The 25,633-nt window shown below is 36.3% G+C and overlaps 1 protein-coding gene across 1 annotated transcript in view; it reads left to right on the plus strand.

Moving 5' to 3' along the window:
- jdp (DnaJ domain-containing protein) overlaps positions 1 to 22,408 on the plus strand; it is a 65,449-nt gene extending 43,041 nt beyond the window's left edge. The window contains exons 3-4 of the mRNA XM_083142163.1: positions 9,826 to 9,942; positions 11,498 to 22,408. Of these exons, the coding sequence (XP_082998289.1) occupies positions 9,826 to 9,942; positions 11,498 to 11,707 (327 nt within the window). The 3' untranslated portion in view covers positions 11,708 to 22,408. The remainder of the gene's footprint in view (positions 1 to 9,825; positions 9,943 to 11,497) is intronic.
- Positions 22,409 to 25,633: the final 3,225 nt, after the last annotated feature.

A 25,633-nucleotide genomic window follows, 5' to 3' on the forward strand; every position in this document is an offset into this window, starting at 1 on the left:
GTCTCTACTATCACTGGAAATGGGTCAGGGGCGGAGCATGCTGAACCACCCTCGTATATTATAAAATATACAATATATTATTTTGACTGTCTTTCATTCAAAATGTAATTGCAAATTGAAGATTTTAATGTACTACTGATGCTATGAACAATGATATGCGTTAGGGAGGAGGGACAAAAATTAAGATACATTAAGTTAATAGTTTCCTGCATAAAATTCATATATAAATGCTATTACATGTTTTATTAATATATTTATATACTTTGTGGTTGCTAGCGAAAGGCGATGAGAAATGGAGAAGAAATAACAAGTCGGTCTAATTTCTGTGTTCTGGGGATTGCTGGGTTCAGTGTCCTAAGAGATGAGGCTCTTTGTTGTTTTTCTTTTTTTCTTTTTGTATGTTTTTGATATTATTCCAGTCAAGTTTATTCGAATCCCAAACTAATTGTTTGTTTGTTGTTAAAACAAAACTCTCCCTCCTGGAAGAATTTGGTGGGGGGAAATTTCAGGACAAGATTGTTGGTGGGATGAATTCCATCCCCCCGGCATTTTCTCACCGTGCATTAACTCTATGATATCTTCAGCTGTAATTGTTGTTTGGTTCTGTAGTGTATTATCTTTCTGAGATCTACCTTGGGCCACTGTTATCTGTAGGGATGTTTGGAAAGTCTTTCTACATTAAACTGCCTAGTGTGTCGTTTTTCATCTATTTCCATTTGTTAGCTTAAATATGGACTTAAAATTGTAAAAAAATTACCTTTTTAATAATATAAGACACTATATGAGCTACAGTTTCAGCATTGTAACTATTACATGCCATGATGCGCAAAGATAATACAAAATATAACCGATTTCAGCTTCATACAAAAAATGTATATTTCCATATAAATCCGTTCCTGCTTATCAGGATTGGTATATTTTATGGTAAATAATCATATCATTGCATCCATAATTTTTATTTGTGGATATGATTTTCTACACTAGAAGTTGTGGTCAGTGGCGTATACTCTGGGTCATCTTGGTAATCGGAGATGACCCGGCTATAATTTAAAAAAAAGTTGTTTTGTATTTCTTCGCAATATTCTTCCGAACCAATCTTTGATTCACATATTTCTTTGCTTCCAGCTGGTGGAATCTGGTGACGTCAGGGGGAGATTCCACCGGCTCCCTCTAAATCCCTTGATGGGAGGGAGGGGAAGAAAACACTGCTTCTCAGGCGCTGTGATTCCGTGGCAAGGGTAACCTCCTTCTGGAGAGAGTTCATCAGTCGGACTCTCCACCCCAGAGCCTTTGCCGTTCCCTTGGCTGGCACGCTCGTCTGCCAGTCTTTCCCGATGGCCTTTGTATCGTAGGAGCTGTGTTGTTTACAGGGAAATTTATCAGGAAACAGAATTCTGGGTTCACAAATTACATACTGAAAAGGGAAGTAGAGAAAATAGATCTGAAAGTGCGCTAGAAACAGGGAAATCTGAACAACATTTGCGAACCAATTCTATGTTAATTCTCATTTTGCGTTTGCTTCTGTCTTCGGGATCTCTGCTATTTCAACAAATATTGTCAAGAGAAAAAAAATTAATATTGAAGATGAAGGTAATTAAATAAATTAAAATTTTAACTAGAGATTCAAGAAATTACACCAACCTCTGTGGCGGAGTGGTTAGCAGGCACGTATCCAGAGGGGGGGCTTAGGGGGCTCGAGCCCCCCCCGAAAGTTTTAGGTTTACACTAGATAAAATGAGTTTTTTTTGTTTCTTGTGGTGTAAAATAAAATAATGTGACAATAATTTAAGGAAAGAAATAATTATCGAGGCAAGACGGAGAATGTTCCGTAACCCTGTTATTGATAATAGCACGTATCCAAGATGGGGCACAGGGGGCTCGACCCTCTCCCCAGGAAATTTTTCACTTTACGTTAGATAAAATTAGGTTTTTGGCTTCTTAAATAATGTGAAAATAATGTAAGGAGACATATAATTATCGAGGCAAGACGGAGCATGTTTTATACCCCTGTTATTATAAATAGCACGTAGCCAAGGTGGGGATGAGGTGGCTCGAGCCCCCCTCAGGAAATGTTTAAATTTACACTAGATAAAATTAGATTTTTGGCGTCTTGAATAATGTGAAGATAATAAATTTATAAATCTGAGAGAAATAATTATCGAGACAAGACTGAGAGTGTTCTATAACCCTATTATTGTCAATAGCACGTATCCAAGGTTGGAATCAGGAGGCTTGAGTCCCCCCAGGATTTTTTTTCTGTTTACACTACATAAAATTAGGATTTTGGCTTCTTGAATAATGTCATGATAATTTGGGAGAAATAATTATCGAGACAAGACGGAGCATGTTTTATACCCCTGTTATTGTTAATAGCACGTATCCAAGGTGGGTTTGATGTGGCTCGAGCCCCCCCCCCCAGGATTTTTTTTATTTTACACTAGATAAAATTAGGTGTTTGGCTTTTTGAATAATGTGACGATGATTTAAGGAGATAGACAAGTATCGAGGCAAGACGGAGAATGTTCTATAACCCTGTTGTTGGTAATATTGCACGTACACTTTTCTTGCGCTTTCGGTGATGTCTCAGCGCACTTGAGGACTATGTAGAGACTTGTCAGCATTTGGAAGCTGCACAGCAAAGGTAGAGCCACACGTAGGGCGATTCGTTGTAATTTCTAATCTCTGGAAGGCGGGAGAGGGTACGTTCTTGAATGAGAGAAGGAGTCAATTACTGGCGATATTAACGAATCGTTTTATCTGCGGAACGTTCTACAATATAATGAGGATATAAATACGCCGATCAATTTTTCGATTGATCTGTACAAAGAATCGGTTAATGAGATTTCAGAGGTAAGTGTGACAATTCATACAGTCGATTGGTGATCAGATCAGTCAGCGTCCTCTGGTTGCTTTATAAGATATAGTGATTCGAAAATGAAGACATTGACGACAGCAGAACATCCGGGGCCTCAGAGTAGTGCTAGCTCGGTTCGAGGGCCGAAGAGATCAAGGCCTCTCTCTCTCTCTCTCTCTCTCTCTCTCTCTCTCTCTCTCTAAAGTGAATATTTCATCAGTACCGGATATTAAACTGCATAGATCAACTGAAAATCAAAGTTTTGAGTGATCATTTAGTTTTGCCAGAACTAAACTTCGTATATGCAGTCTGAGAATTTCATGATATAAAAAATACTTTTGTTTAAGCCTACTGGGTTCGAAACACATTCAAACACTTAACTACCATAAAGAGACAGCTGAAAATTTTATGAATGTCGAGAAGAGAAAGCAAGAAGATGTTGCATATGTAGACATTTTAGGCGGAAATGGCAGGCTCTACCAGGACCCAAATCAGGGCTCTACCAACTGAGCCACCTAGTCATCCTTGACTTCAACCGATTTTTCGTTAAAATGTCTACATAGTACATATCCTGTGTATATCAAATCGTAAGGTGTTGCCTGTATAGTGAACAAGCACAGAAAATATAGGAGAGAGAAGAAAACTGAGGAGCATTATCACCGGTTGAGGAGAATTTTTTTCTGTGGTCAACAAGAGCTACTACTTCAAGGTGACAATGACAGTGGCCTAAACAAGGGAGATTTCACACCATGTCGCCTGAAGATTAGGTTTGTGCGGCCTTTTGTGTCCCTACGGTGTGAAACGTTGCTGTTGATTGGCCAATTCCAATCGACATGTATCGCGTGCCCCTTCGGTCTGAAACCTTCCTAAGTCTTGAAAATCCAAGTCACAAGGATGGAAAATTAGGGCCTTGTTAAGGTTAGGTGTGAAGGCAGGCAGACGACAGCACCCTAAAGGATCATATTCAAACCTGCAGGAAGAACGCATCTTACTTCAATCTCCAATACGATGATAAAAACTTCTGGTGAGTTCATTTTAAAAAATGTGTCCGAGATAAAGAGAGGCGTGCCCAGGATTTTCGGAAGGGAGAGGGGTTACGCATACTATTTTTGGTAGTCAGTCCTGATTTTGCCATTTTTTCCCTGTCTTTGACGTTCCTCTTTTTTTTCTTTTTTTTTAAAAAAAAGGAATACTGGGTCAAATGGGGCTATTACCTCACCAACCCTCCCTTGGGCACGTCACTGGAGATAAATGAGTAAGCATTTGATCATACTGGGAGACGAAACATTAGATGTGTTGGGAACGGAAGGGTTTTCATTATGCATTAATTGTTTCGTGATCCACCTGTATTCGAGAAGACTTCCTTTGTTTCGTGCCGATATATAACAAGACAGCGGAAGCTGTGACAGGCATTTTTGAACACTTGTGAGTGCTAAGGCCTGAATCTGAACAATTTGGTGGGTTTCGGCTTTTATAAGAGCTGAAGAAATGGGAGGACAAGACATGTTAGTGGTGTTCAGGCTCAAATCAGAGAGAAATATTCGAGAGCTGTCTGCGTCCAGTTCGCAACCCATAATTTGAATCTCGCGTTGTCGAGTGGATTGTCCATCCCGTGCATGTGTAACAGCTTCGTAAAAACACTCAAAGATACCATAGATGTTTTTATACCTGATGAGAAGAAATGGACAAACACACATACTGAGATGGTTCCGGCACATATTATTAATGCATGGAAACAGAGGAGTCGAGTGGTAAAAAATGTTCCGATTTCACGTTCTGATTAAAATGATAGCGTTACAGTGGCAACGATTTAAGGGATAGTTGCTCCCCATTTTTTATTTTTCTGCTTCAAAATTATGGCCTCTTAATGTTAAGCCTTGGCTACCAAGAGAAAGTAAACTTTCCTTGCAACGCCCTCTTCATCCCCACCCCCCGTTTTGGAACCCAATTGCCACCACTGGTCTTAAACATACAATTGTGAGGTTCTTACTGTACCCCTTAAAAAAATGGTGTTGAGCCCCCCCCCGAAAGGAATTCCTGGATACGTGCCTGGTGGTTAGCATAGCTCCCTACGACGCCAGAGCTCTAGGGTTCGAATACCGGTCTGGGCATGGGTGTTCTTGGTAAATATCCCTTCATCAATTTCAATTTCACTCGTAGTGATTAGCCAAAAGTAGCAGAAAAGCGACATCAAATAACAATTTAATCAATCGATTAATGAAATAATTAAACTATTTATATGCTTACTTTTTTCATTTTTGTATTTTAAAATACGTGATTACTTTCTCTTTGTAGCCTTCAAAACCAATGAGAGTACTTCTTTCACAGAAATGATTAATTTTTAAAAGGGAAAGCTATCTGAAATAAATTATATATATATACATACACATTTATTAGTTCATTTAAGTTGCTTTTCCCCCGTATTTAGATTAAAAAGGATATAAAGATAAAAAATGTATGAATGTTAAATACAAAACAAAAAGAGCAATGATTCCAACTTATAGAACCTCGCGCATCGCAGGGAATATATAGCTGGGAAAGGGAATTTTTCAGCATCCATAGGGAATTTAATTCTGAGTCAAGCAGGAAAGAAACCACAATAGAAGTACAGCGCCTTGAATAACGTAGTGTGGAAAACGACCCAAGAAACTAGTTCCCCAGATGGATGACAAACATAGATGGCAGACCAGGTGCTAATTTTGTTATGAAAGTAATGTGGCTTAGTTAGTTTTTGGAATATATTGTGTAGATTTGTTTGTCTAGAAAGGCGGTAAGTGAATTGATGGAAACAGTTATATTTGTGGAGTGATTTGCAGTCACGAAATGACATTAATTTGGAAAGAAAAGTAAAATAAAATTAATAAATAAATAGCATGCGTAACACAAGAAGAAATATTGCAAAGTGATTCCGGACGTCAGGTGTTGGATTGTGTACTAGAGTTTTATTTTTCTATGTTATTAGAATATAAATAGAATCCCGAGAGATATTTCATACCAAGGCGACAAACCACAAGTGTCGCTTGGAAGCGAGCAGTCCGTAATCAATGCAGCCTTTCGAACCGTAGGGACACAAGCTCTGACTGCGCCGTTTCCTCAAGGAGAGTTTACACCAAAGTGACATGGGTCCTTCGGTCCAAAGCAACTTTCATACCGAAGCAACACATGTTGCTTGGAAACGAGCCAATCAAGAGCAACATTTCACATCGTAGCGGCATGATGGGAAGCACAGGCCAGCGTTCGGTTGGTGAAATCCTCAAGCGATAAGTGTCGCGTGCTCCTTGTCGCTTTGGTGTGCAATCTCCCTAAAGCAATACACTCATTGCATCGTGCATGCGCGAACAACAAATCACAGCAACATGTTACAAGCTATTGAGGAAATGGCCCAGTTTGAGTGACGCACAAGCGACAAAGCGACATGTGGGGCTTATCGTGTCGCCTAGGTCTGTTGTTGTAATGTGCAGTTTATCGTGTCGCCTATCTGTTGTTTGCACAATTAGCAGCGAAAGCTTGCCAATAGACTGAAGGCACCATGTCGCTTGTCACTTAGTTGGGAACTCCCCCGTAGCGCGTCACTTCGGTCTGAGCACCCTTCCTTTAAGGAGCTTTCCGACCAAAGTAACAAGTAGCACGCGAATACGCTGTATGAACTAGGGATGGCCAGATCCGGATCCGGTTGGTTCCGGATCCTAAAATTATTCGGATCCGGATCCGTGGATCCGGAATTTTCAGATCCAGATCCAGATCCGGTACTTTCGGATCCGGATCCAGAACTTTCGGATCCAGATCCAGAATTTTCGGATCCGGATCCAGAATTTTCGGATCCGGATCCAGAATTTTCGGATCTGGATCCAGTACTTTCGGATCTGGATCCAGAATTTTCGGATCCGGATCCGGTACTTTCGGATCCGGATCTGGTGCTTTTGGATCCGGATCCGGAATTTTCGGATCCGGATCCGTTTTGCCATCCCACATGCGCTTCTTTGGAAAGTAACAATGTGCTTATAACATATTGTTACTTGCTAATATACATATATATATAATATACATACACACATATATATATATAGTGTGTGCGCGCGTGCGCGATTTGTAATTAATTAATACACTTACAAGGGAGGTCTAAGTCTCCCCCTCTGATTTCCATGAAACTTGCAGGGCCCAAATGAAGAAATACGTGTTTTTTTGTTCCGGCAAAAAATTTGTTCTAAGGGGCAACCACCTCTCAAATGGTCAAGATGAGGACAAATTGAAGTGCGGATCTGACCCCTGTGTTCCCCTCCGATTTCCATGAAACGTGGCAGGTGTATAGTAGGGATGGTCAGATCCGGATCCTAGCGGATCCGAAATCCAGATCTTTATTTTAATTTGTAAAACTGTAACTGTAGAACAATTGTATAATTTTTGTATAAGATTTCTATCTTGTTATATGTGTTAAAGGTTTCATCCTGGAATGGAATTTCTCACATTTATGTGTGTTTTCATTCCCCCCCCTCAAATGTCAAGATGAGGAGAAATTGAAGTGGGGATCTGACCCCGAAACCATGTAAATATGGCATAGGAAGAAACAAGGGACATACGGACTCTCTATACACCTGTCAAATTTCATGAGAATCACAGGGGGACACAGGGGTCAGATCATCCTCACGTCAATTTGTCCTCATCGTGACATTTGAGGCGGGTTTTGCCCCTAAAACAGTTTTTTTTTTAACCGAAAAAAAAACACGTATTTCTTCCTTTGGGCCCCTCTATACACCTGCCAAGTTTCATGAAAATCGGAGGGGGACACAGGGGTCAGATCCTTACTTCAATTTGTCCTCATCCTGACATTTGAGGGGATTTTGCCCCCTAAAACAGTTTTTAGCTGAAACAAAAAAACACGTATTTCTGCCTTTGGGCCCCACTATACACCTGCCAAGTTTCATGGAAATCGGAGGGGGATACTTAGATAACCTCCCTTAACACTGCATATATTATAATGATTTATTTTAATTTGTAGAACTGTAACTGTAGAACAATTGTATAATTTTTGTATAACATTTCTATCTTGTTATATGTGTTAAAGGTTTCATCCTGGAATGGAATGTCTCACATTTATGTGTGTTTTCATTTCCAATACATTCGAATGAATACATATTCGTTTCAATGGCATTTACAAAATCACCTCTGACATGTGTGCACGAGTGTGTTAGCCGATGCGTAGCAAAGTATTTTAGGAACAACACTTGAAAAAAATTCTTGTAGGACTAACGAAAAATTTCTTTGTAATAGAAGATCATAATACCTTTTAAGTTGTGGTAATATTATAATGGGATTGAGATACAAAACTCTCGGATCCGGATTTTCAGACCCGGATCCGGATCCGGAATTTTCGGATTCGGATCCAGATCCGTAACTTTTGGATCCGGATCCGGATCCGTTTGGCCATCCCTAGTATGAACGTGTTGTTTGCTGTTTAGACCCTCATGTGCAATGAATGCTATTTTACAGTCTGGAAATGTGTGACGGTGTGAACATCCCATGTCGCTTGTCCCATTGGTTTGAAAGTTTCCTTACACTCATGTCGATGGCACTAAGAAAGTTTTGTGAGGTTCCCCTTGTCGTTTCATGGAATCATCATTATCATCATCGCCGCGATTAGTTTAAAGCGAAAGAAAAGAGACAGTAAATATCAAAAATACAAGTGCTTCAGTGTGTATATCTTGAAAAGAAATGATGATGATGATGATAATGATAATAATAATAATAATGAACCTAATTCATACACAAAAATTTAGTTGCCAAGAGCATTCCACGCGTATTTTTTCTCCCGTATTATTAACGAAAGTATGACGATAACAGGACGTGGTCTACTGTCTAGAATGTTCGTTAATATCTTCGCGACCACTGTACCAAATATCATAGCAATTATCACATTCATAGAAATGCTTCATGTAAAAGAATCAGACATTGCAGCGAAAACTCCATTTACTTCCATTATAAGCAGACGAATACCAAGCACTGGGTCCAACACCAGCACCTCTAGTGGATCATTTTCGAGTGGAACCAACCAGAGAGTGCAGAACCGTGCCGTTTTCCACACTACGTTATTCAAGGCGCTGTAATAGAAAACTGGTGCAGGAAATTGAATGTGTGTTGTAGGTGGCTTTGTGCTGTTGTTCCTATTAGCAATTCGAAAATTTAATATTTGTTTAGCTGTTAGTGGTTTAGTATTTGTGCTAGTGCTGTGTTTAATGAAGTTAAAGGCAATGGATAAAATACAATATTTGCATGTGTCCCGTGTGAAAATATTTGGAACAGGATCTTTTCTGGAGTAATTGCAAATAGTTAATGCAGGTAGGCCAGTAGCATCTCTTGTACCACAGGTCTTGAACTTAAACTTCCGTATATAAAAACAAAAATCGGGAATGCACGAGTAACTGGGTACTGAGGTAACTTGAATTTTACTCTTCAATTCATAATTAGGGTTATTATTTCACTACCGCATTCCTTTCATATTCTTTGTTACAGGTTTCTTTCTTATAGGTGTATTATACTTTCTTGTTTTATTATTTGAAATTCTAAACGTAGATTAACTGCAATCACAACAATTATTCGACAGTGGTCACAACAATAAGGCATTATTTTTCACACATATATTCATAAATCCTGTATGGATGTTGAGGTAAATTTGCAGGGAGACTTCATAAGTGGGTGGATGAATCAAGTGTCGGAGATTACCCACTAGTTGTGGTGTTCTCAAGATTTTCTAAAAGGAAGGGGGGAGTGTGTGTACTTTTTTTAGTAATCTTTTTATACCTTTGAGAATACTGACCAAAGACAGGGGGGGTATCATACCCCCACCAACCCCCTCCCTTGGGCACACCACTGTAGGAGTTGCAGAACTTGTTGGGATCTGGTTGTGATCACTATTTGGTCTTCATAATCTATTGTGGAGGAAATATATTGATATTCTTCTTTTCCTTGGATTATAGGAAGCAAAAGAGATTCTTTGTGACCCAGAGAAGAGAAGCCATTACGACAAATGGAGGAAGAGTGGAATCTCAATCAGCTATAAGCAATGGTGTGGCATGAAGGAACATGTGCATCAGGTAAGACTTTTTCAGAAACTTTTACCAGTGTCAAGAGATCTCATGTTAGGAAACTGTGTCATTTTGATTTAAGGAAGATCTGTGTTGCAAAATAGAAATACAATCGGTAAGTCTGCCAATGTGTTAATGTTGTTCAACTAGAAAAAGGAATTCTTCATGCGACAAGGCCAGTGCTCAGATAGTATGGTTGTTGCCGTGTGTATAATGTTGCTTTCACTTTCATATGAGCCAAAGCTTGGCCTGTTATCACATTGTGCTAAAATTTGCCAGCTTACATTGAACTGCTATTGTGTCATTGATATAAAAATAAAAGTTATTCTGGATAATTGGAGGTGTTGGATTGAAATTTTAATTCAATTTTTTTTTTTTATTAAAGGGTGACGTTCTGCCTATGACTGTTCTTTCAGTTCTCTAGTGTCCTTTTCTGCCACTTTTGGCAAATTACAATGAGACAATCACAGATACAATTCCGTAAAACACATGTCCTCTTTGATTAATTCAATCTTGGTACAACGAAGTTAGTGCGCAATACTGACTATTCCGTACAGAAAGGATATTAGGGATACGCAAAGTTTAATGTCTGCACCACTGTTTTAATTTTCAATCATCAGCAAGGAATGTAAAAGAATGGGTGCATGGTTTAAGCTGATCAAAGCTATAGTAGTGCACTTTGGTGAATTCTGGAGTGCCGTAGCCGTGCAATTCATGTCCTATTTGTCAAGAATAGATTTACAGGTTGGGCCCATATAGCCCACAGTTTGGTCCCCTTAATGTCAGTGCCAGGGTGACTACTCACCGGGAATTCCTTGAATTCCAGGAATTATACATGAATTGTGTGTGCATTTTTCTCCGTGGACATGAAAAATTGCAATTTATCCAAATCCTATTGGATTTATACATATTTATAAATGCCCCGAGGCAAGTATTTCACAGTTTCGCTTTTACTTTTATCAAGGAAGGAAAAAAAAGCTGCTTGCAAAATAAAACATGGTTATCTTAATCTTAATCTGCAGAACAATGTATCTGGCAGACAGAAGATTATTGCAAGATATCTTGAAGTCAATTAGGTAAACTTGAGTTTAAAATTCTTATACGATTAAGATTTTTTTGCAGATTAGAATATACCGTAACATTTGTGACTTGTGTTTATATATGTATTTCGAGTATAGGTATATGAAATGGGAAATTTATACTCTGCACCTTGAATTAAATATTTTAAATACATATCCCGTTTAATTAAATAGAATTTGAATTTTTGAACACATTGGAATTACACTGACCCTTCATATTGTTAATATATTTGTGTGTGGGTTGTGAGAAGCGGCAATATGTAAAGTTGAAATGGGGAAAACATCTTCTTGTACCCTTGAATTTTTGGAAAGTTTGCCTTGAAAATCTGGAATTATACTTGAATTTTATTATGGTCCTAGAGTAGCCACCCTGAACGTTGAAAGTTGGAAATCTCCCTTAAATTCATGGCCAAAAGTTGATCACCCTAGATACACTTCTCTCAGAAAGATATGCCAGTGCATAACCAGGCATGTTTTTTTTACAGTCGATGCACTGGGCCATACCCAAGACAAAAGATCGCATGCTGGAGCCAAGTGGTCCATCGACCCATCTTCAGCAGCCCTCAGTACGGGAAGCTCACAGAAGAGCCTCCGAGGGGGGTGCCAACATCCACTGGGGAGCAAAGGGTACTGTACAGTGGAACACTGATGCTCCAAGTGAAGTCGTCAACAAATTCCGTAACTATGAGATCTGAACAGGGTATTTTTACTGTAGTTCTGGTCGAATATTTTTTTTTCTGTGTTTTAAGTCTCTGTAAATGAAGCAAACTGAATGCAGTTTGCCTCTTCTGTTTGTTCATGTAGGTCTGAAACAGGTTATCCTGGCACAAGAGAAAAGTGTTAGGAAGAAATACACGTCTGTCGTTGTTGTATAATAAAAAAAGAAACAGGTGCAGTCCTGATGTGATATATGTGGGTGTATTGTGTCTTGGTTTGTAGTGATAGGGATGCGTAAATATGTCTTGGTATCCTACATGCATTTAATTCATTTTTTGAAAAACAAAGTTTTATTATTTTTTTATTTACTTTTCAAACTATCACAATTTTTAAATATTATTTATTTCATCAACTATATTTATAGTGATTCAGCAGGGTATTTAGATAAGAGTATTTGTCAGAGGCAAATAGAATTTAATACTTCCAACCTACCTGTGGGCTTCCTGATAAAAGTGACAGTACTTGCATAAATATAGAGTTTTAAAGAAAGTAATAATTTGTACAAAACAAGGTGTTATTCCATATTACGCTATTGTTCTTCAATCCTTAGGTGCTAGTATATGAAACTCTTCCATTTCCTTGTACAATGACTGAAAAAAATGATATCGCTCTATTGTTTTTTTAACTTGTAGAAATTTATTCTTCCCTTCTTGGAGTATAACTTTTGAATGTACTTCTCCTGTAACGCTTCATATATTTTTTAATGGTTTTTAATGGTGACACACAGTTAATTTTATCTTAAATGTAATGTAGACAATTGATTCTTGGGTTAGTCATTGTTAAATATAATTACAAGTCTTTGTATTTCAAACATGCTTTTTGTTTTTCTTAGAACAATTGCCTTTTAGTTATAAATTACCTATTTATTTATTGAATACTAATGGATATCATTAATAAAATGAATGTACAATTGGCAGATTCAGGTGAAGGATATCCAAGAAGTGTTGTTTTATTAGTAATTTTATCTCCGTGCTTTGCTTTTCCGTTACAGAATTCTAACAATAGAACTATGATCATTCCAAAACTTAGCATAAAACTTTTATGTGTGTCCACAACACTTACGAATATGCTTCAGACCAACAGTTATAATAAACAGAAATTTTTGAATTTCTCATTAGAGCTTATGAATAAAAGACTTTGCTCAAGATTCGTATGCATTACAAAATTAATATTCCATGTCTCCAGTGTGTCCTTTCGTCTTTCATATTACCTTTACAAAGCATGTGTATTTTTAGAAATATTGTTCTATGATGGAGAAAGATATATGTATAAAAATGTTGACCTGTTCATGTTTGTGATACTGTTTATATTGTAAATGTTTACAAAAGAGATATTGAGAAATTGGTAGTCACTATATGCTTATGAACATTTGTTAGTGTAGTGGAAAGTATTGTTTTGTACCAACTTATAAATTTAATTTAAGTGTATAACTTGTAGCAATTATTCTGTTCTGAAAGTATCCAGCATGGGTTTCTCACACGTCTTATTTTCTCCTTGTATGCGTTACGTCGTATGTATTCAACTTCAGATGTAACACTCACATTTGTAGGGGTCGGGTGATGTCCTGTACCAAATGGCAACCAGAAAGGTATTTACACCTTGTGCCGTAAGATTGGAGAACGATCATGCTATCACCAAATTGAATGTCACATTTGGGACTGAATTCTGTCATGTGTAAGCAGGGTGTCTATCGACCAGGAATTCCTTGAATTATGTGTGGGAATTCTGCATGAATTTTCTTCCCACATGTGAAGATGTCACATGTGACTCCACTGTACTGCTAATGAGGAAAGAAGGAGATACATTGATCTGACTCCAAATTAGAACTCTTCAAAGTGAGTAGATATGTTAAAGAACCGAATGCTGCATTTTTGGAGTTAGGTTCCACTTGTTCTCACATGATGATAAAAGACCATATTTAATTCAAAATGCACTTATGCACTTTTTTTTTGTAGCTTTATGAAAGTATGGATAGGGTGTGTCTACCCTAAATAAATGATTTATTATTACTTGCATCTCTTGGTGGGGGGGGGGGATCAGTTAATTCTAGATTTCAAGGAGGAGCCATCACCTTTTTAAACTTTAAACTAACAGTCTGCATTAATGCCTCGCTCTGTGGCTATGTGGTCTAAGGTGCAAGCTTTGGGCTTCAGCCACGGGACCCATACAGGTTTGAGTCTGCTAGGGGAAGCATAACAGCTTTTCCTGAGATTTCGGCCTGCGAATGGGACCGGTGGCCACCCACCTTCGTAAGGAAATTGAGGAGCTATGAATGAGTTTCGTTACACAAGTCATACAAAACCTACAACAGTGACTGGGGTGCATCGTGCTGACCACATGTCACACACCTGGTTGATTGATCCCCCACTTCTGGTGGAAGTGAGGCTGGCAGTCGGTAGGTAGACACGGGCCCTCACAGCAATAACACTTATATTAATTGACTATTTTTGTTTAGTGTTGCACATCTCAAGTGAGATGATGCTTAATTTTGGACATTAAGGAGATTAGAGATAGAAGCTCTTTTTAGACTTCCATGGGAGAAAAGTCATTGATCGCCATGTACTCGCATGTCAATTGGTAATTTCTAATGTCTTGTGGGTGGTCCATAAAAGAAACCATTTATGTATTTTTAGAGTAAAATTTTAATACAGATTAAATTTTAATGCAACAATTGTTATTATTTTTACTTACATTTTTTTGAAACACACCATGGAAACCTGAAATTATACTTTGATTTTATCTCGGTCATACAGTAGTCACCCTGCCCACATTCTGTATATTTTGCCGGAAGTCTCGGAATATTCAGTGGAATTGACTGGGCTCTGTAGACAGGTCAGGATCTTTCTTCTTCCTCTTTCCCCCCCTCCTTCACAATAAACAGGGATGAAGAGGTTTGACAACAGGGCTCAACTATTCTTGGTTGGATTTCAGTGTGGTTGATGGGACCTTTTCAGCTAGTCGGCTTCCCAGTTTTCCCGTTTCACTTAGCCAGTCTTCATTCTACACTGACTGTTTTGTGTGTTTCATAAATCATTCATCCTCATATTCACAGCAGGAAAGTGATGCAAAGAACAAAAATACAAATTACATCATTTACAAAACATAGTTTTGAACAAAGGAGATTGCGGTTAACTTTAGAATTCATATTGTTAAATGGATTTTCTAATGAACTAATAATAAAATAAATATTTGCATGTTTTGGGGAATGGAAATGTAATGATTCATACATATATAACAAGAAAAACATACCTTTTCTGCAAAACTGATTCGTAGTCATTTTTCTTTGTGCTTCCTGTTTGTGTTGCTGTTTGTAATTAGCATGTAATTTATGAGGAAAGTATATTATAGCATTCAACATAACTGTTTTTTTGGTTGTATTTGCATATAATGGTATTCTTAATACTTCCAAATTGTACAGCTTTCTCAATATCTTAGATGTCAGAAATAGTATATTTCAGAATGATGTGTATGTCAGAATAGAAATATTACATCAATAGGACCACTACACTTTTGCAGTGAATATTTTAGAAATTTTGTTTTATAACATTGGTGGAAGAGTAAGAAAATTGCACAAAAGAAAAAGCAATATTCATTGGAACTGACGAAGTTCATATCTGCTGGGAACAAAATATATAATTTATGTTTTATTATTTGTGAATTATGCATTAATTCAGCTGACATGATCTCAAAAATTGAATGTAATGTATTTTATTTCATTAAACACTGAATTTTATGACATGTCCTGTTAAGTAAGCTGGAATGTAAATAGGGAATAGATATTGAAGACAGCATATTAAATGTAATTTTGCATTTAAACAGTAAGTAAAAGCAGGTACCATATAACTTTGGATAGAATGAAAGACTAATTTCCAAATTATGTGAAAGAAACTAGTGGTCCTTCCCTCAATAATGACAGCTTTTAAAAGACATATTTTCAAAAACCTAAGTGTGGTACAGGAGTATGAGTGTGCATTCATGTGTGTATGCATGTAAGTGTGAAAGTTCTATACATATATGTAGTCTTCACAATGGAAGTACCTCATAATTGCATTTCGTGTCAAAAAATAATTTAAAGTGAATCAAACTCTGTACGGGCCTTTGCCATAATTACGTACATAATTACATCATGAATAAATTAAAGAAGGTTTATAATTAAGATAATGAATTGAATTTTTTTTTAACATTTACAAACATATCAATCATAACTTTCTGAATCTACGTTTGACATTTTATCAGTATTATTGAAATGATGATTCTACTAACATAGAAGTGTATGCCAATTTTTTCTATATAAGACTAAAATTTAGTGTCAATTTAATTTAAACAAATAATTGTGTAAATGTTCACATTCGTACAGGTGGTAGTTGGGCAGATTGTTATGATTTTATATGTTAAACTCATTGAATGGTGATTTCATGTATTATTATTATTATTATTAGGGCTGAGCCGATAGCACTTTGAACTGATATTATTACAGATTCCTACCAATACCGATACTTGAAAGTTACAATAATAAAAATTTGTTCAAAATATTGATCACCATTGGTGTGTAAACATTATTCTCCAATTATATGCATCAATGACCAAGAAATTTGATTTAGAATATTCAAGAATTACATCAGAACATCAAATAGATGTAATGTAATCACAAAATGCAGTTTTTCATGCTACATTGGTGCAATATAAAGAGAAACTTCTAATTTTGCATAACCTCCAGGATACTTAGACTCCACGAAAGTGTTGCGTGGCATTATTGCAGAACCCATACCGGAAAAGTATCCGCGGTGTCGGTATCGGCCGATACCGATGCATCGCTATGGGCTGAGCCCTAATTATTATTAATGTTAAGCAGATAGATCTTAATATATGGGAATGCAATAGAAATTAAATTTGAGGTAATGTTTTTTTTGAGAAAATGGTCAAAGCTGTTAACGTCTGTATCACCTGAAGTACATACTCTTTCTTCTGCATCTGGTATGCAAAGTCCTGTAGTGAGAAGCTGTCTTGCTCATATGAAGTGTTATGTTTTTAATATACACTATGCAAATCTTGCTTACCTTGATTGCTTTATTGTTGAAGTTGGGAATCCTGATCATGTGCTTGTGGGAAGTTGTTGTTATGTTCATTACACTCTAACATGTAGCTATTCCATCACCTATTTGGCAATGTTTGTTCAGTTTTAGCAAGTCTATTGCACATATTTGCACTTCAGTTTATTTTTATGCAGTGTCCTGAAGTTATTAACAGTGTTGCAGGATCGTGTATATTGAATTAGTGTTTTAAAAATATGTACTTTTATTAATTTTTCACTAGTGTCTAAGTAATTAGGAGAGAATATATTAAGTTTCTTGTTGATGTTATAGAAAATATTATGATTACTCTACTTATAAATATTTGAATGCCATCAGGCAGAGAAGATATGGAAAACTGCACTTTTTGGTTACTATCAAGATGAAAATGAATTCTATGTTGTGTGGTCTTTTTTCTTTCTTTCTCACTACATATGTATGTTTGTTAATTTAGCTGCACGTGCTTAGTATATCCCAGGATACACAGTTGCAATATTGTTCCATTGGAAATTTATTTAGTTTAAAGTAGCATAATTATTGTGTCATAGGAAAGCATAAACTTGAAAAAGCATTACCTGCTTATCATTGTATAAAAATTGTGACGATATTGTGACAAAATATTCTGCGCTCAAAGTATAATCTCTTTTTGTATCAAGTATATTGTTTTATGCAGTAATTATTTGTGTCAAGTTGATACCACTTGAACATGTTACTGATACAAACTCCAATACTTGGAAATTGAAACAATTTTAAGCAGTTCAGAATATTTATAATTTTTAACATAGAAGTATGCATTGCAAATATATCAATCTACCAGAATTTAACTTCACAATATTCATAAATTCACATAAGATAAGTATTTCATCGCAGAATCCATTTCCCTCCACAATGCTGTTAATCAAAGTAATGGGAATTACACTTTTTCATAATTTCCAGGATATTTAGATGTGTGAAAGTGTGGAGCGACATTTTTGTGGACCTTGTGACATTCCCAGACTAGAAATGTATATCAGCTGGTATTGGTGATTTTAATTTTGATCTGATCTTTCCCGATACCAATGGTATTGACAGATACCATTTTGTTGGCATTGGTATCAGCTCGACTCTAGTTAATGTAAATATTATATAAGTTCATTAAATTGTCAGATATGATGATGTTAATTGTATTTGCCTCAATGCAGATTGTGTATGCAGTTTCTTGCCAAAAACTTCAAAGAAGATAATGTTATTTGTGTATGTACTTTATTTGTTCCTTGCGCAATCGTTTGGTGAATAACTTGCCTCTTTATCTATGCATTTAGCTCGTGATATCTTAAGATTGGATTATTAAATGTTGTTGACTAGTTGAGATTTCAATATAACTTGCTTGAAATCTTTAAGTTAGGCCCGTTAGCTTCCCGAATGAACTATGTCATGTTGTATCTTGTTAGTTTCCCTACATGTGGTGGAGATTCTTGTTGTGATCTAAGAATTGTTTTACATGTTTTTGTGCACCTTTGATACATGTGGATAATTATTTCCTGTTCCTATTCCACGTCTTGCCAGAAGATCTCTTTTATACGTATTGCACTATCATGTGCATAATTCTCACCAGTTTTTTGTATCAGTACATCTTTTTACTAATATCTGCATGCTGAAGGCAGCAGTGTACCCGGGACTTTTTTCTTTCGGAGGTGGATGGAATTGTAAAAGTGGACATCACATAGCTGTGATAGGGGCAAAATACACATTAAATATTTCCTAACTATAATTTTTAGCCTTTGTTTTTAAAAGTAGTACAAAGTCAAGAAAAGGTATTTGGGGGTCATATTAAGGTTTATCACAAGTTCATTCTTTACTGCTTTTGTTTGAAAATTTCGATTTTCTTAGATTTTCTGGAGGGGCTGTAGCCTCACCAGCTCCCCCTTAGTGGTGCTAGGAATACTCTGAAACCAGATGTCTTTGATTTGAATCCCTAAAAAAAGTCACTAGTATGATTGTAATACTTTCATCCTTTCGTCTGCCTTGATGCAATAATATTCTGTCAATCCTTTGGCATAGTTGTGTGGCGAAATTAGTAATAATATGTGTTAAACAAAGATAAGCACTGTTTGTAAGTGTGCTTTGAAAATAGCAAGAAACAAAGATCTGATGTGATTTGTTTATCTTGAACTATTGGTTAGGTGCATTATTCTTTTACTGTCTATCATCTGTGTAGCTTCTTAATGATGCCTATAGGCATTACTCGTAAACATTTCATGTGTAGTCAAAATGAATAATTACAGTAAAACTTATAATGGATATGGTGGCAGGACTTTTTTTTCCTGTACATGGAGCTATAGGGAGAAGTTACTTTGCAATAACGGACAGAGACGTTGAAAATTATACTCAACACTCATTTACAATTTCGAAATAACTGACAACATGGAAAAGAAACCAATAATTCCTATAATTTGGAGAATAAGTGTTGCAATACTGGGCACAGTATCTCTTGTTGTGCATTATGTACAAGAATTTGGTGACAGACGGATATATTTACATGTTTATTAAGATTCAGAAGTACCTCATATGTTTGCTGTCATAAAAATGTGGACTGAAAATGAAAACAATGCCTGTAAGCACTTTTTCGTAACACTCCTGGCTGGAAAGTTGACAATTGAACTTTGAATCATTTTGTTGTGCTTGTAGACATTTTTTTTCTGGATATATATCCAAAAGTAGTTAAATAAGACATTTTGTAAAATTGTACATACATTAGAAAGAAACGCATGAACTTTGCGAATTTTGTTTGTTCATCTCCAAACAAATTCAAAACTTTGATGTTCATGATATTGAAGCATTTAACAATTTTCGTGCAGTATATATAGATTTCATTAATAAACCATTTAAACACCTCTCAATAGTGAATATTTTTTCACTCCCTATCGGTGTCTGTTACAGAGAAGTTCTAGTGTGTTTATCTCAAGACCAGAAATAGGATATAAGATGAATTTTAGTCAAGTATCCATAGAACCTTTAAAACTAGAACCATTTTGGAATACTACCCTACCCCAAAATCTTTAGATTTATTAAAATTTACAAGGATATTTTTGTTAACCTCCTTTGATCTTAGGTTCATCTTGTCCCCCCCCCCCCCCCAAAGTTAGACCCCAAGCTAACGCTGCTGCATCTTGGTATAATTTTGTTCCTATATGTGTACATTTTAAAGCAATAGCAAAACCATTATTTTGAAAGTGTGGTGTAATGACTCCTTACAATAATCTTCTGTCTTTTTATAGTGATGCTAAAGTGAGATTATTTTTTCATCTCAAAAACTAAACATTCCTATGTAATGTGCAATAGTGTGTCTACAATATTATTAGGTGACAATCACTGACTCTTAAATGATGCTCATAGCAAAATAAAAATTATATTTTGTAAACATAATTTTATATAAAGGGAACTAAACTTTTAATAAATAATGCACATAAATGATATGGACCAAAATCTTGGTTAAAATGTATCTTCCACGAATAAATACTCTGGCACAGTAACTGTGTTTGTATGGTATGAAGGAAATAGAAGGTGTCTTCAAATATTTTAATGACTTGATTGAGTTTAGTGTAGTGAATAATTAAAAACGCCACTGAACATTCATTATCATAATTGCAAAGTGTAATATGAAGAGATATAATAACACTTATTGTAGCAAAAATTGTACAAATAGAGAATTTGTAAAATGCTTAAAGGGAGATTTTGGATGATGTAATTGTTGAGAACCTGTGCAGTAGAAATACGGACATGATGAAGAGTCGAGAATATGCAGAAAGTATGTATAAATGGATTTGGATAATGCTCACATTTGGATATTTGAATATCCAGACAATTGAATTTAGATATCTGAAATTCAGATAGAAAATTATCTGGTATCTGAATAAAATTTTATCTGCATTTGACAATCCCTAGTATATACCATAATATAGCATGGAATAATAGTTCAGTAATAAGCCATGTAAAATGCAGTGGTGTCGCGTGCAGTTAACATACGAGTGTTCACTATAATGTTTTTGTACTGAATGCAGATTTACTTCTATCCCTTGTAACTTCATCTTCAATTGAAGAGATGAGAATAACAGCTTAACTTATTTTGAACAATTTTCCCCCAAAATCACGCTATATTTGAAGTAATACAAATTTTTGTAATACAACTAACATCCTTTTAATTACGTTATTAATGATTAGTCCAAACTAATTAGTATAACATGCAATCTCAGGTATGTACAACTCAATACTTTTTATTACACGGACCATATGTTAACCAACGACATTCATTCAGCAATGAAAGCACGTGCATCGCTAGCGGGACAGAGGGGAGGACAAGTCCTCCCAAGAGTCCAGAAAAAGTGTATTATATGTATGTAAGATATTTGGGTATTATACAGAATGCCCCCCGCCCACAATAACTCGGTTGCGATGCTTGTGATTGAAGTATCAGTCAATGTGACATGGCTCATATTCCTTCTTCCCTCGTGTTTCGTATTTTTCCTCCTAGCATCATTTTGCCATGGTTCAGAGAGATTGATTTTTGACCATTTTGACATTTGACCATTGCTTCACGGTGCCCAAGTCAGAAGGAAGGCCTATGTAACACTTGCAACACTCAGTTACTTGTAAGGTTGCCTGCCTTTCGTTAAAAAATAAACATATATTTCAAATTCAGAAACATGTTTTATGTAAAAGGTACTAAATAAGCACATATTTGAAACATTCACATAATTGACTAACAATTCAGTGAAAATTTTTGAACATTTTGCAGCGCTCCTGTAAGCCATCGACGGTGTACCAGGTTGCCGTGGCCCACACTTTGGGAACCACTTATTTAAAGCGTATAGTAACATCTATTCATCGTCATCATTAACATGTTTATAATCCTTGATCTTATACATTGCAGGAAATAAATCGTTGCACAGGCAGTCTTGGATTTGAGTCGCTTATGTGCAAATGGTAACCAATGCCCAGAATGTGTCCTTTACCCATCCAATCATTCGGGTGAATTGATACATTACAAGATTTAACAATTCTCTTTTATGTTATATAGTTATATACTTTAAATGTATCTATTGCGAACAAGACAACTTGCTGATTTGCCCGAACAAGTGGCTTAAGAACACACACTAGACCATATGCTTTCATTTGCTTAAAATCCGCTAGGGGCTTTCGAGTCCCTCTAGACATGCCTTGTATATGCTGCACTCTGGTGCCGAATGTAAGAAGTATTGCCGCATGCATCAGCGTTCGCACAGCGAAGTGTGAACATATTCGGGGTATAGTGGCCAACAGCCCCTTAGCTGTCAGTTCTATGCAACAGGCACAGCAATTGTGTTCAAAGCCCTCCGTGGAACACTGTGGGAGACGATGTTACCAACTATCTAGAAAAGATATCAGATGTGGAAAAAGTCGTATCAGAGTAAATTTTGTGTATATACTCGTACTCAAACAATGTATTTTTTCGAATAAATATATATATGTGAGGGAATTTAATATGTACGTAAATTAAGACATTTACATGAGTGTTCATGTGCTCATGCGAACATTGTCAGGCGACGTGCCTGGTAAAATGCTAACGAAAACTTCTTTTGGAGATATTTATTTTAGCATGTGAAATTACCGAACAGGTTTTTTTTTTTTTTTTTTTTTTTTTTTTTTTTTTTTTTTTTTTTTTTTTTGGGAATACTTTTAAAGGTAAACTTGTTGTGAAAGATGTAGAATTCATGTTTTTCGTAAATTCCTATTTTTTGGTAATTTTTGCTAAATTTACTGTCAAATTCCGTAAAAAATATTCTTAAACTACCCTAAATTGAAAATTTTGGATAAACTTTTGCGAAGAATATAGATGAAACAACAGTGTGGTATAGGACAAGCTAACTACTCACGTTACAACATTTCATCGCATCTTATACAGATCATCCAAAATAAGTCATTGATCATTTTCTTCATGGACAGAAATAAGCTCACTGAAATATTTGAAGACACATTCTACTGCAATGTTTGAGACAAATCATTTTGTTTTATCTGTAGCATAATATTTTTGGTTAGTTACATTACACATTTCAGTATTATATATTTCACATGTACATTAATTTTGTTTATGGTGAAAGTTTGGTTTTTGCAATATGTAATGCATATGTTGCTGTATGTTTGTAATAAATAATTAAATGGTCTATGGGATTGGTGTTTTGTCTGTTTGTATTTCATTAGAATTTCTTCCAAAGGAAAGTTATATATTTGTTATGCATTTAAGCAATTTGTGTAGCTTTGTTTTTCACACATGCGTGGTTTTTACTTATATTTTATGTTACTTAAATAGTGTAAATAAAAATAATATGGTGTGTGTATTACAGCATTAGATCTGTTAGGGTATTGGTTCACAGTTTTGTTCCTTTTGTTAATGTTATTATCGAGCATAAAATGTATTATTCTTGTTGGGATGGATGTTATTTTATCCTGGATATATGTATATATTGTAATATGATTATGTTGTATTTTTGTTCTGTGTTTGCAGATAAAAAAACAAAAATAAATACCATCACACCTAGTTGAATTCTTGTCCTATACAGTCTTTCATTTTTTGGTTGGCATAATTGATTTTTGCACTTATGATGTAGTTTGTTTCAAGGCTTTTCATTTAATTATTTTAATGCCGTGGCAGAGTTGACCAGTTAATTTCCTTATTATATATTTTATGAATGTCCAACACCATGGTCGTGCAGTGTAAGGCATCATGCTTTGGGCTCCAGCTATGGGATGCACATAGGTTCTGGTCTCCTGGAAGAAGCGTAACAACTTTTCTCATCAGATTTCAGCCTGTGTATGGGACCCTTGGCCATCCACCATCATGAGGAAATTGGGGAGCTACAAACGAGTAGCATAAGTAACAGTCATGGAAATCTATAGATGGTGTAAAAGGCAGAGCTAATGCGGAGCATGCATACTCGTTTGGTTCCCCTCAAACATCCAGTTACGCTTACGGTGCTATGAACGCTAATATGAAACGGCGAAGTGGAGATTCTTTTACAAGGAAACAGGATGCTAGCTCTGCAGCATATGGTTGCACAGTCCGATCGGGAACAAATTTATTGAGTCAAGTATCACTTTGTAGGTTTTCGAAGGGCATAGAGGGAAGAAACCTGTGGATACAAGTGGACGAAGAAAGGATTGGCAGCTGGCTCAACACAGTCTTTGCACGACTGGCAATTTGTTACGACGGCCACTATTTATATTTTGAGCCTTGACAACACTGATTGAAGTTAGGTGCGATTTGACGTTTGCACGGAATCGTCTGGCATTATTGACCATAACGTACTTCAAATGTTTTGTCAATAGCTTCATTTGTGATGTTTATGTTGCCTTGGAGATTGCGCGACAACAATAAAATGGAATTAACTCGTGAACATTTTCGTGCGATGATTTTTTACGATTTTCGACGTGGATTATCAAGACAAGAGTGCATCGATCAACTTACTTCCACATTTGGCGATGAAGCCCCATCCTTTGCCACTGTGAAACGCTGGTATAACGAATTTAATCGTGGCCGCCATTCGCTCACCGACGAGATTCGCGAAGGTCGTCCAAAATCAGTTGTTGTTCAAGAAAACATTGATGCTGTGCAAAACCTAATACTGCAAGATCGTCATGTGACATACTGTGAGATTGAGGCAACCATAGGCATTAGTTCCACCAGCATATATAAAATATTACATGATCATTTAGCTATGAGAAAGGTATGTTCTCGTTGGATCCCACACAATTTGACAAAAACTCAAAAAGACGCTCGCGTCAATTGGTGCAAACAAATGCTCAATAAATACAATCGTGGTGCTTCAAAGGACGTATATAAGATTGTAACAGGTGACGAATCATGGATATATGCATATGAGCCGGAACGTAAACAGCAGTCGACTGTATGGGTGTTTCAAGATGAACCCAATCCAACAAAAGTTGTTCGCGCTCGAAGCACATCGAAACAAATGGTCGCCTGTTTTTTCGGGAAAACTGGTCATGTGGCAACTGTGCCTTTAGAGGAACGTAGAACGGTCAACTCTGAATGGTACACAACAATTTGTTTGCCAGAGGTCTTCGGTCAAATACGGAAAACAAACAAACGCCGTCGGATCATTCTTCATCAAGACAATGCCAGCTGTCACACATCTCGTCTAACAACCGACTTTATGAACAGTCAAAAAATCGAATTGATGTGTCATCCGCCGTACAGTCCTGATTTGGCACCCAATGACTTCTTTTTGTTCCCGAATGTCAAGAATAAATTGCGTGGACAACGATTTTCGTCGGCGGAAGACGCCGTTTGTGCGTTCAAAAACCATATTATGGAGGTGTCTCAAGAAGATTGGAAAAACGGCTTTGACAAATGGTTCGAACGAATGCAAAAGTGTATTGACCATAAAGGAGAATACTTCGAAAAACAATATAGTATAGTACATTTAGACCTAAATTTGGCTCGAAACGGAAATAATTATTTGAAAGCTAATTCTTTCTGAAATGCGTTCTTTAGGTCCCCCTGTACTTCCCGAGAAAAATCCCAAAAAATCCTGCATGGGGAACACCCTTAAATTTTGAATAAACAGCCGCCATCATGGATTTTTCAAAAAATGCGATAACTCAGTAACGGACAATCATAGGGAGGTGCTGTTTTGCGCTAAAATACATGGTTTGTGTAGTATAATCGATTAAAACCTTTTTTTTTAAAGAAAGTCTAGTTTACGGTAAAAATTTAATGAAATCAATAAGAATTTTGATACGGCATTACCATTATTATTAATAGTTTTTCTTTTCAGGTGTTAATGATCGTATGCGGTTGTT

The sequence above is a fragment of the Lepisma saccharinum genome, chromosome 20, assembly GCF_977018435.1.
Source record: "Lepisma saccharinum chromosome 20, izLepSacc3.1, whole genome shotgun sequence".
NCBI classification, from domain to species: Eukaryota; Metazoa; Arthropoda; class Insecta; order Zygentoma; family Lepismatidae; genus Lepisma; species Lepisma saccharinum.